The following is a 13,386-nucleotide window of genomic DNA, read 5'->3' as shown; positions in this document are numbered from 1 at the left end:
TTCAAAGGCTGCCCTCCATGAACAGGATCCTAGCTACTACTTCAGCTTCATATCCTACCACTGCCTCTCTCCCTTCCCAACACATACATACACAGATACACAAATAGACACACACACACAGCAGCCATACCATAAGAACTTGCAATTCTTTGACACTTCATGCTCTTGCATCTCTATGTATTTTCACATAGTGTTTTCCCGTCTGATGTAACCAGCCCCCACGCCCCTCCCCTTTTTTTTAACTTGATGGAAACTTTGGTGGCATAGTGGTGAAGAGCTATGGCTGTTAACCAAAAGGTCAGCAGTTCGAATCCACCAGGAGCTCCTTGGAAACCCTATGGGGCAGTTCTACTCTGTCCTATAGGGTCGCTATGAGTTGGAATCAACTCAACGGCAACGGGCGGAGTTAACAAACAAATACTTCATTGGTCACTTTCTCTGGGAAGCCTTCCTTGACATCTCAAGACTGAGCTGTGTGCCCTGTATCCTCTTGTATTATTCATTCATTCACTGTAGAGCACTGCACTATAACTGTTGGTTTACATGTCAGTTTCCCCCACTAATTTCTATGCTTTCGGTGGGCAGGGACTATGTTTTTGAACATATTTGTACCCAGGCTGCCTACATAAAAGCTTCCAGAAGAAAAGAGAGTTGCAGGCGGAGATGCGGGTTTGTTAGCCTGTTGAAATCTTAGGCATCCTGAGAGGCCTCTCTCAAGACCAATGACATTAGCCTTCCATGCTATTTCTTGTCTCCAAACATATGTTCATATCATGGAATACTATAGCAAGAAAAAGGAAATACAATTAGAGGTACAAGCAACAACATGGATGAGATACGCAGATTGATTCCAGTTATATAAATTTCAAAAACAGGCAATATTACGTTGTATTGTTTAGGGACACATCCATAGGAATCAAAACCATAAATGAAAGCAAGGGCATGACAATCACAAAGGACAGGATGGTGATTACCAAAAGGGGCCTTTTGGGGGGATGGAAATATTCTATTATTGCTCTTGGTAGCAATTATATAGTGTTTGCTTTATAATTATTTGCTATAATGTATATGTATGTTTATTAGTATTCTATTGCTGCTATCACGAATCACTACAAACTTATACTTCTGTATGTTATATTTCAAAACAAATAAAGGTTACAAGTTAAATTATGGTATATAAATATCAAGGATTCCTAGACAACCATGAAAAAAAAAATGAGACTTTTTATTTATTATTACAGAAAAATCTCCAAGAAATATTTATAAAGTAATGTTACAACCATTGTGTAAAGTATGCTATCATTTATGTAAAAAGGTGTGAGAGGGAAGTATATCTATATGTATTAGCTTGTATATGCTTAAAATATATGGATATATATATTTAGAACAAAGCATAGCAAAGCAACACAAAACAAAATAAGGGAAAGAGCTGTTCTATCTGCCTAAGAACTGTTTCTTTGTGACCTAAGACCAGGAGGTTTTACCAGTTCTTTGAAGATAATAGTAAGGAATCATCACCAGCCCTTGAAAAGACACATAGAATTACATGGAATTTATAGGGAAGATAATACGGAATTACTATGTAAACAAAGCCCGTCCTGGCAATCGTATCTTTTAATAAACGACTAACAAAATAAAGAAGAATGTCATGCAGATGGAAAATTATACTATTCAGTTTACCCAGGGATGTGAGTTCTGTGGCAGAATTCAAAATTGCAAATGGAACAATAGATAAATACAACCAGTTGTGTAATGTTTGGAAACCTCCTGGAGAGCAGCCAGTCCCCCTGGAAAATGGCCAGGCATGACACCCTAGGGGAGCTGTTGGTGGGAGGGAGGTCCCATCACCTGTGGCATGGGGGTCACTGGAGCATTTTCAGCCCCTGTCTGGATACTGATGTACCAACATTTCCTCCATACCCACTGATAAGCCTGGTAGCTGGGAAGAAAGGGAGGAGAAGAGGGGAAATATAAATAAATTAAACCCTCCTCTTTCATAATGGGGAGTCAAAAATGTGTGAAGTTGACAAATCGACAAATGTAAGCATAGAGTTAGCAAGAAAAATCATCAGAAGAAATAGCTAAACACGCTTCTTCTGGGTGGTAGTACTGGTGAAACAGACTGCTATTTAACTTTCAAATTTTTACTGTCTACATGCTTTATTTAATTATTTGTTTATTGGCATTTTAAAAAATTCTGAATTTAACAAAAAATTACAGGTAAGTTTCTAGATAGTACAAAGAACTTCTATAAAATCCTTCATCCAGAGACCCATTCAAGTTTCTCCAGATGTTTGCAATAATGTCCCTTATACCAAAAGATCCAGTACAGGATCAGTATTGCACCAAGTTGTCATGTCTATTATTCTCCTTCAAGCCACAACAGTTCTTTGATCTTTTCTTGACTTTCATGATCTTGATAGTTTTGAAGATTACATGCGGGTTGTTTTTATTCTTCAGTTTGGGTTTGTCTGATGCTAATCAGAGGAAACGAGCTAGCTGTTTTGGCTGTTTCATAGAAGGGATGCTGTGTACTTACTGCATCCTAGCAGGTGATTCAAGACTTTGATTTGTCCCATTACTGGTGGTATTAACTAAAATCATGTTTGCCAGATTTCTTCACTGTAAATTAGACTTTTTTTCACCTTTGTAATTAGTAAGCTGTTTTTTGGAAAATATTTTGAGATGATGTAAAATCCTGTTTTATACGACACTTTCACTCATTCGTTTTAAGATCCATTGATGCGTTTTATCTGAATTGATGATTACTGTGGAATTAACTCTATAGCAATGGATTTGGTTTGGTTTTGGTTTATGATGGTTGCCAAATGGTAAATTTTTGCTAGGGGGACTCATAGATTCCAAAGGAGTCTCTTCGCTGGTTTCTCTGTCATTTTGACATACTCCTGTCATTCTTCGAACACTTCCTTACTTTCTAGCACTAAAGGATGTTCTAGGCTCATTGTGGTCTTTCCCTGCCTCAGTCCTGGAATCAGCCAGCTTTCCAGGGTTCCTTTTAGTAGAGAATGGTTATTTAGAAACCAAGCTTTGAGTGCTAGGTGTGCACACTGCCATTAAGGTCTTGCTGCTTCCAGGACCTCTCAATGGACATAGCTAGGAAATATACATATGTATGTACACACACATATTCACACATTTACATGTATATATTTTTCTATATCTATCTATACATATCAAAAACCATGAGTTTACAGTGATAACTCCAATTCCATTCAAAAACCAAAGGGTTCATTTCACCCTTCCGCCTTTCCATATTTGTATGTATCTTCCTCCTCCAAGAGGAAAACAAAACAAAAAAACTGACTCTCATTATCCTCAACACATTCACTTATTTGTTCAATCCCTCTGAATATAGCCAATCTTCTGAAGCCATCAGGTTGCCACCCTACTTGTACACCCTCTTCATGGATTCTGGCCACTCCCAGGCTGCCTTCCCATCCTAACTGGCATGAATTATTTAGATAAAAATTTAAAAAGAAAAAAAAATTTAAAAAGCCAAATATCATAAAAGAAAAAAAAAAATAACATGGTGAGAATTTGTGTCAGGTAATATTACTGCTGTAAGAATCAGGGAGAAATAAAGATCCATGTTTTACCCACTCCTCACCCCCACTCTACCACTGTAATGCAATTGATCTGTTCTAGAAAGACATAAGACAGCTTGGCTCTATTATTCCCCTATTGATGTCTTATATCAAAGACACACACACACACACATACACACAGGCACTGTACATGCACTGAGTTTACCACATGGAAGAAGTCTCTACCTGAAATGTTGCAGTAAACTGTCTGTTGGTAGAGCTTGGCTTCCACAGGGTTGAAATACACACTGATTTCAGCTGAAGAGTTGGGCCAGACGTCACCTTCCTGAAAAAGATAAAAGAATCACTAAAAAACAATATGATGAAGGGAAGACACTGCTTTTAAATGTTATTAAGTTATAATTCCAGGAAATATATTTATAACAAATAAAAGAAAGCACTATTTTACCCAGCAGATAGTAAACTTATACCATTTGTTAACTTAAGGAGTAATACATATTGAAAACAAGTTCCAAAGATAATTTCAGTAAGTTTATGAACATATAACAATTACTAAAGGAAACTAGGATGTTTAGGGCCTTCAAAAATTTTGTGTGTTCAGTGAACACTCACTGTATGCCCAATGTGTGGTCAGCACTAGGGCTCCAGAGGTGAATAAAAGTGTGGTCCATTATTGCAGAGAGCTCACATCTTAGTAGAAAGACAAATGTGTATACAAATATTTCATAATATACATGATAAGTGCTGCACCTACATAAATAAAGTACAGAGAAGCCAAAAAGAAAGAAGTACCTAGCTTCCTTGGTGTAGAGACCACATTCCTAACTTTTGAGGTTGTCAGCATAAGGGAATGCATTTATTCTCCTAAAACATAGCTCTCCCTTGATACCAATGGAAGAACAATGACCAGATCAAATCCTGGTTCTGATCTAGTATATTTCTGACTTTAATTCAAACCAGCCAAAGCCATAATAAGAAAACCCAGTTTTGAGATTGCAATGCAACATGTCACATATCAGAAGCCCTGTTAAATATTCTTTGATAACAATTTTTGTACTAACCATGTAAACCTGGTACATCTTCATTAACCTCTCAGGGCTGTAAAAGGAGATGCTAATGGCACCTTCTTCAAAGGGTTTCTGTAAGGTTTGAACAAGGTCATGCAGGTCAAGTGCTTTGCCCATGACCGGTACACAGTAAGAGCTCAGTACGTAACTATTTGCTATGATGGATGTTATTTTTATGCCACTTAGAAAGACTAACATGAAAAGATTGAAAAAATTGGGGATGGGGGAAGTATGTGTTTATCGTTTTTGTAAATAGGGCCAAAAGAACATAAATGATAAATATATCCAAAAATCTTTAATACATAAATGGTCCCACCAGCTAAATAGAAAACTAAGGAAAAACAACTTGATAAATACTCAGGTTGCAGTTTCAGACAGTCCCCAATACATAGTCTATTACCAGTCTGGCTAGAAATTAGCAAACTTCAGGAATAAAGAACCGAGAAAAGGGCAAATGGTTCAAAATGCAGTCATTGAAACAGTGGGGGAAAATAGAAAATTAGTGCCAATCTGGGTTTATTTATAAACTCAATCAGCCTGACAGTGCATGTCTCAGGCAGCGTCCCTCCTGACTTTAGAATAATGGAGGGCACAGAGCCCATAAGAAGTAGTGGGGGCTGAGGGCTGTGGCTGTCAATGTGGGCCCCAGGCTCTCTCACATCCACAGAACAGCCCACTGGAATGAAGGCTGCATGAGGGCAAGTGCTGCTCTATGCCCAGCATCCAGCACCTAGAACAGAGATGGCTTACGGTAGGTACTCAATAAATATTTATTGAACCAGCTGTATTCACTCAGTTTGGACATTTTGTAGTTATTAGCAGACACCTACTCATCTTTGCAACTAATTTCTGGCATTTTCTCCTCAACTGGAACTACAAAAGTCATAAAATTTTAGAGTCAAAAGGGGCCTTTGAGATCATGTAGGGAATAGGGAAGTCCTAAGCACTTCCACTTGTTTAGGCATTTCACTGTGGTACTTTTCCAAAACCTTGAAACAAGTATCTGCTCCTGTCTGATAAATGGCAAAATGCCTGGCCATTTTTGGTTGATGGGGGTTTTAGTGTTATGGAGTGTTAGGAGCACTCATGGTTAGAATGGGCAGATAGGCCCGACAGACCAGGTGGGTTACCTGTTCAGGTCTTCAGCCAGTCAACAGAGTATCAGTGGGTATCCCATTTCAGAACTATTGAAGACCTGGGCTTCCTCCTGACCCATGAGACAGTGTACTCCACTGGTGGATGTACTCTGCTCTAAATCCAGACTGAATGACTAAAGGGCCAGGTGCCATCTTGGATCCTAAGGGAAGTCATGCTAAAAAAGGCTGTACTGGAAATCAAATAAGCTCAGTACACATGGGAAAATTCAAGGGTCTTGTGGTTTGAGGGTCAGATCTCTTTTAAAAGCATGGTCCCAGAAGAGAATCCAGGGTCCATTTATAGACAAGAAAGTAACACACTTAAAAAAATTTCTATTCCAGAAGCACTTTTGACATCCCATCACTAAATAAGTCTGATTAGCAGAACCAGTGGTTTGCAAATGTGTGATGCTAGATATGCTCCAGAGAGGCCACCAGAAGCCCTCAGAGGAGACAAACGTTGACATTTGGCTGTGATTGAGAAGTGGATGATCTGATATGTGGGCCCTGAAAGCCAAGAAGCTCTTCTGCTTGGTGAGGGAAGGCCAGTGCAAGAAGTCTGAGTCTACAGTGTTCTGACTGAGTGAATGGGAATTAGGCCTCAGGCTTTTCTTATCCTGGGCTGCAGCTGTTTTATTGTGCCTGTGACATCTTTGAGAAACCTGCAGCTTTTCTGAGCCCCAGAGATAATCCAAGAGCAAATCCTATTTAAAACCCTCTCCTGGGCTTCTAGCAGGTAAAGTGTACTAAGAGGGCTGTGTGTATCTGCAAAAACAGAAGTGTGGTCATTCAGTTTCCTCTCACAGAGGGATGCTCTCAGTGTTAGGGCATTTGAAAGAGTACTCTGATTCCATTGGAAACATTTAGAAGGGCACTTTTATTTTTCAGTTGGGATTAAAATGATAGTTAAAGAACTTCTATTTCTTTAGAGCAAAAACCCTCTAAAGCATTTCCCAGCAAATCTTAGAGCAAACACCAGAAACAGGCAATAAGACTAAAATGACTGCACTTTTACTTACATGCCTTTGAAACATTTCATATTACTTCTTCAACACTTCTGAAATTAACTTCCAGGCCTCTGAGAAGAAATTTTCTTTCTTTAATGCTGCAGTTCTAGCATTTGCAACCAAAACATTCTGAATTCTCCCTACTGGCTCTGACATCAATATCCCTTCCTCCCAGTCCTGTGAATCCTACCTCAGCGCACAGAACCTCTTGCCATTCTGCTTTCCTTCTACACATGAGCCCTCTCCTACCACTGTCTGTTTTCCTCCTCCAGATGAAGGACTGAGTACATAGTCTGTGACTATATACTGTGACTATTGTTTAGCTGTTGAAAAGAACTGTCAAAATGGCCTTCAGTTATAATTATCTTCCTTCTTCGTCCTAATGTTTTGTTTTTCCCTCAGATTCATAACGAGTAAAGTAATTGCATTTCACTTATTAATCAAGTGACCTGCTAGAAGGAATCAACTTTGAATTTCCAGGCCTAAAACTATCGCTCACATTGCTATTTTTACCCAAATATTAAATATTTCTGGAAACAGAACTTCATGTTTCCTTCTGGAACAAGAACAACCAACCAAGTGATTTGATGGCAACAGTTCTGAGACTTTCTGAATGCTGTCTATGAACATACTGACACTGGGTCGCGATAGGTGATTAATATGATCACAAGAAAGGTGTCCTTTAAAAAGAATCTCCTTAAATATATATATCTATATATAGATACATACACACCAATTAAAGGAGATTTCAAAAATTTTCCCTTGAAAATTCATAAATAAAACAGAAAAAAAACCTTCTCCCCTTCCTAGAATCCATCTCTCCTTCCCTTCCCTTCCCTTCTCCCCTTCCTTTCTCTTCTTTCCTCCCTTCCCTTCCCTTCTGTTCAGTTCCGTTTCCTTTTCCTTTCTTCCTCACTCCTTCCCTCCTTTCCTTCCGTCCCTTCTTCTTCTTTTCTTCCTTCTTTCCAATGAAGGATTATTTCTAACAAACTATGGCAAATCAAAATTAAAAGTGCTAAGAACAGAGTTACATATACATTTAATTTACTGGTTTATCTGGAAAGTAGTTTGGAATGATGACTCAACTCTTGCATTTATAATATAAAATAGCTGCATTTTAATTCCCAACTTACATTTAGAAGAGTGATCCAAATGTTTGCCCACTCAAATGTTATACTTTCCAATCATATTCTCTATCCTGACAAGAGATAAAAGTGTGTCTAAATCCAAATCATAATATTTACAACTATTTACTGAGAGCTCATGTTCCCAGCATCATGTTAAGTGCTTATGTATATTATTTAGTGAAGTAATATGATCCCCATTTTAATGATGAGAAAACCAAGGCAAAGTGAAATTAAGTATCTCGCCCAAGGCCACACCAGTAGTAAATGGCAGAGCTGGGATTCCATAGAAATTTCTTTCCTAGCTTCTCTAACCCCACTGCAATTATAACAAAAGGTTAGGCCTCAACTTTCTCACAACATCATAAAAAAGGCCAGAAGAAATTAAAACTACAACAGATAAGCAGGTGTTCTTGTCTGGTGAACATTGTAAGACACCTGCATGCTCATATTTTCAGGTTCCACTGCAAGATGACTTACAAGAGGTTCTTCTGGACAACACCATCAACCATCAGAATGTGGCAGTTTTTTTTTTTTTTTAATTGAACTTTCGTGAAGGCTTATAGAACAAACTAGCTTCTCATTAAACCGTGCATATATTGTTTTATGGCATTGGTTAATAACCCCATGACATGTCCGTACTTTCCTTTCTCAACCTTGGGTTCCCTTTTACCAGCTTTCCTGTCCCCTTCTGCCTTCTTTCTAGTCCTTGCCCCTGGTCTGGTGTGCCCCTTTAGCCTCGCTTTGTCCTATGGGTCTGTCTAATCTTAGGCTAAAAGGTGAACCTCCGGAGTGACTTCGTTACTGGGCTAAAAGGGGGTCTGGGGGCCATACTCTCAAGGTTTCTCCAGTCTCTGCCAGGCCAGTAAGTCTGGTCTTTTTTTTTGAGTTAGAATTTTGTTCTACATTTTTCTCTTGCTCTGTCCGGGACCCTCTATTGTGATCCGTGTCAGAGCAGTCAGTGATGGTAGCCAGGCACCATCTAGTTGTACTGGACTCAGTCTGGTGAAGGCCATAGTAGTTGTGGTCTATTAGTCCTTTGGACTAATCTTTTCCTTGTGTCTTTAGTTTTCTTTATTTTCCCTTGCTCCTGAAGGGGCTGCTCACAGGCTTTTAAGACCCCAGATGCTACTCACCAAAGTAGAACGTAGAACATTTTCTTTATAAACTATGTTACGTCAATTGAACTAGATGTTCCGTGAGACCATGGTCCCTACAGCCCTCAGCCCAGCAATTCAGTCCCTAAGGGAGTTTGGATTTGTCCACGGAGCTTCCATGAACTTTCCCTGAACAAGCTGTAATGACTTCCCCAGTATTGTGTACTGTCTTACCCTTCACCAAAGTTATCACTTATCTATTGTCTATTTAGTGTTTTCCCACCCCCACTCCTCACCTCCCTTGTAACCATCAAAGATTGTTTCTTTTTGTGTGTAAACCTTTTCATGAGTTTTTATAGTAGTGGTCTCATACTATATTTGTCCTTTTGTGATTGACTTATTTCACTTAGCATAATACCCTCCAGATTCATCCATGTTGTGAGATACTTCACAGATTCATCATTGTTCTTTATCATTGCATAGTATTTCATTGTGTGTGTGTACCATAGTTTGTTTATCCAATCATCTGTTTCGCTATTGTGAACAATGCTGCAATGAACATGGGTGTGCATATGTCTATTCGTGTGACGGCTCTTATTTCTCTAGGATATATTCCTAGGAGTGGGATTGCTGGGTCATATGGTATTTCTATTTCTAGCTTTCTAAGGAAGTGCCATATTGTTTTCCAAAATGGTTGTACCATTTGCATTCCCACCAGCAGTGCATAAGAGTTCCAATCTCCCCACAGCCTCTCCAACATGTTATATTCTGTTTTTTTCGTTCATGCCAGTAATGCCAGGGTGAGATGGTATCTCATTGTAGTTTTAATTTGCATTTCCCTAATGGCTAGTGATCGTGAGCATTTCCTAATGTGTCTGTTAGCTGCTTGAATGTCTTTTTTGGTGAAGTGTCTATTCATTTCCTTTGCCCATTTTTTAATTGGATTATTTGTCTTTTTGTGGTAGAGGTGTTGGATTTTCCTGTAGATTTTAGAGATTAGACCTTTGTCAGATTTTTAATAGCCAAAAATTTTTTCCCAGTCTGTAGGTTCTCTTTTTACTCTTCTGGCTGGGCTGAGGGTCAGGGTCCAGTCAGCTCAGAACCGGGGTAGGTGAATAACTTCAAGAGCAGCTATAAGGTATGATGAATTCTATCAAGTTCCACCAAAATGAAAACATTCTTGACCACATAAGTAGATATTTTCAGCTATTTTATGTTTCTCCATAAAATACTAGAGAAATATCAACATAAAAAAATTTCTCTTGGGAAACGAAAACACACTCTTAAAGTCAAAATTCTATCAATTAATCAGAAAAATAAAAAAAGAAGCGTGAATTAGAAGCTATCATCTGTTCCACTACCCACAACTGATCTTCCAGAACCTTCCAGATCAATGAGAGAAGTGGTGGCTCTCTTTATTATGACTCAGGGAAAATAGCTGTCTCAAAGAGAAACAAGAAAATAAATGGAAGCTAAAAAAAATTGAAAGTAAGCTATTCTAATTATCATTGAGATAAAAGATAAAATTGGCACATGGCATACAGAGATATTGCTACTCTATTATATCTCCTGGTGCAGAAAACTATGACTTAAGTAAAGTTTTGATTCTCAAAATAATGACCAGGAAAGTTTCTAAGAGAGGGCTCTAAGGTTTGGCCCTGCCAGAGGAAGTTTCACAAAAGGTATGTTGTATCTTGATTCCACCTCCAAGCCAAATATGGTGAAAATTCCACTGGGGTTTTTATAGAGCTGAGGTGTGAGATGTTCATGCCTTTCTATGGAGAGAATAGATTTGTGCCTCTTCCAGCAAGGATGGGTGTTAACCCATTTAATGAGCCACGAGGAACCTCGCTGTTTCTAAGACATCCCTAGGCCTTCCTCCACCTACACCGGCTCTCCAATACAATAGTAAATGTACAAGCACCAATGAAAAAGTTTGGCCGAGCAGAGATCTGACAGGATAAACACTAATAAAGGGAGACTGAAGAATGGGAAAACCATCCTGACAGATGAGCTCTGACTTGTCAAGGACAATTTGCTCTCAGCAGATCCCAATCCTCCCTTCTCCTTTCTGGTGTCCATTTCTAAGCAGTCAGCTCCCACATGCTTGCAACGTGACTCATGGCTAACAGTACAAGAAGCGGAAGGGACTTGCAGTAAAAAGCTAAATCTCTCTTCTTTGGTAGTCATCTGGGCTTCTACCCAACCTGGTTCTGCTGAGCTCACAGGTTATGCCAATTTGGGAAAAATAAACTAAATTTGAGCTGTGCTTTCAAAGCCTGAATTGCTGGCACAGCATGTTTTCTGCAGGCTTAGATAACAACAAAGCATGGTTTACTATTACTTATATGGTAATAAAGAAAGTTCCTCTCCCTTTTCAAGTCTTAGTGAATTTAACCTTGAGCTTCCTTAGCAACACTGGATTAAGTTTTCTTTGTTGCAGGAAACACTTGCTAACAGGAGCAGAAACATCTTCTCTGCTCACTGATGTCAGCCAATATGCAAGAGCCAGTTTAGGGGAATACCTTTACATTCTCAGATCTTTCTTTTTGAGAAAATATCAAGTGTTCAACAGTCAGAAAATTGCTACATCTTAAAAGTGTGACCTGAGCCAGCAGAAGCAGAGTTTCAGAAGCAAGGCTGGCACATCTGTGCTATGATTTCTCAAAGGACTCCTAAAGGCCCACAGAAATAGAAAGCTTAACTCTCTTTTTTGCCCTGTGATATTCTTCTGCCTCTCAATTTTCAGAAGTGTGTTTTTTGTCTTGGAACCTCTCTCACTCAGGGTACCCAAGAGACCTAAATGGAGAAAACAACAGAATGAGACTGTCAAAATTCTGTACAGCCAAGGTCCATCTACTCCAATAGAATATTATATTTCTAAAAGTAGCCAATTCCATTTGCTTTTCTGGAAGACATAAAACATGCATAACAGACTCAATTTTGCAGTTCTTTTCCAAAGGGGAAAAACACTTATGGAAGCAGGTAGCTTGAGAAATGATCATTATTCTACAGAATCCAGCACCCTCCCTAGGTAACAAATAAATGGAAAATTTTAGGATAATGATATTAATACTCTAAGACATTAACAAAATAATTAATCCTAAAGAACTTGATATAAATAGCAGTAATACGCCACATGCTATAATAACTAGAACAGCAATTCTGGTTACTTTTAGAGTATCAGTAAATTACCAAATAAAGCTAGAAAACATTCCTGCAAGTCGTCTGTTCTGTGATCTCCCCAGGATTCTTTTCTCTTAGTGGTCACTCTGGGTCCTTGCCCATCCACATTCTCCACCAATGAATACATCTGGGGTCTCTCAAAAGACAAATTCCCACTTCTACCGCTGGTGCAGCTTGCTGGTCTCTCTCTGTTCAGATTACAAGAAGGTGAGGGGAGATAAACAGGCCTGGTGCTCTGCAGCTCCATCAGTATCCAAGACATCCCAGCATAACTCTTCAAGGTTCGAGCAACTGAACCCATGTGATGAGCATGATGAGAAGAAAGTGAGCCAAGACAATGGAACTAACCTGTGGCCAACTGGTGAACAGGTGGTAGAACAGACTAAGAACTCACAGTTCTAGACTCATTTCTTACAGCACTGAGTCAAACCACTTCTCACATGATAATATTAATAAAATCTGATACAAATTCAAACCCATCACCACCTCTGAGTAATAAGGGACAGTGACTGATCTCTTGATCTTAGATCTCCTTGCTTTCAACTGAAAACGTCTCTAAAATAGGAACAAGTTTCCTGTAAAACACTCAATATGCAGAGAATGAAGGCTAAATTGACCTTTTTGTTTTAGCTGATTCAGTTGAAGAACCAAGAGGTAAAGGCATAGGTCTGAGAAAATAAGCATTTATTTCTTATTTCTTTTCAGACTCTAAGTTAACATTTTTGTCGTTGTTTTTCTTTTGAAGTTTACCTTGTTTAAAGACCGTGCCTCTGGACACAAAGACCAAAGAGTCTATTTCAAAGCAAAGTGGTCTCTAAGCCCATGCATCAATCTTTTATTTTACTTTATTTTTGAATAGAATATCAGTTAGAGATTGATCATTAGTAGGTGACATTGCTTGGTTTTAATCTTCTCTGCTTCTACTGTGAACTCAACTCACACTAAGAAGCTAATAAAAAGGAATCACACCCCAAGAAAAAACTAATCACTGATGAATAGCTAAACTGTCAGAAATTAAATAACAGCCATTTGGTGTTACTGATCTGGTATGTGAGCAAGATACAGAACAGACCTTGAGTGAAAAATGGTGATGAACCAGGTACATTAAGGTAGAAAGAGATGTATCACCTGATTTCTGCCTCAGTGATAGGCCCTTAGCTGACCAGATTCTCCTCTTGGCTATCCTTCTCTGTGAATTCACAG

The 13,386-nt window shown here is 38.8% G+C and overlaps 1 protein-coding gene across 1 annotated transcript in view; it reads right to left on the bottom strand.

Moving 5' to 3' along the window:
* HYDIN (HYDIN axonemal central pair apparatus protein) overlaps positions 1-13,386 on the bottom strand; it is a 359,230-nt gene that overhangs the window by 273,288 nt on the left and 72,556 nt on the right. The window contains exon 8 of the mRNA XM_004387835.2: positions 3,792-3,891. Within this exon, the coding sequence (XP_004387892.1) occupies positions 3,792-3,891 (100 nt within the window). The remainder of the gene's footprint in view (positions 1-3,791; positions 3,892-13,386) is intronic.

This window comes from Trichechus manatus, unplaced genomic scaffold (assembly GCF_000243295.1).
Source record: "Trichechus manatus latirostris isolate Lorelei unplaced genomic scaffold, TriManLat1.0 scaffold00194, whole genome shotgun sequence".
Classification (NCBI taxonomy): domain Eukaryota; kingdom Metazoa; phylum Chordata; class Mammalia; order Sirenia; family Trichechidae; genus Trichechus; species Trichechus manatus.
This window is presented reverse-complemented; position numbering and strand designations above follow the sequence as displayed.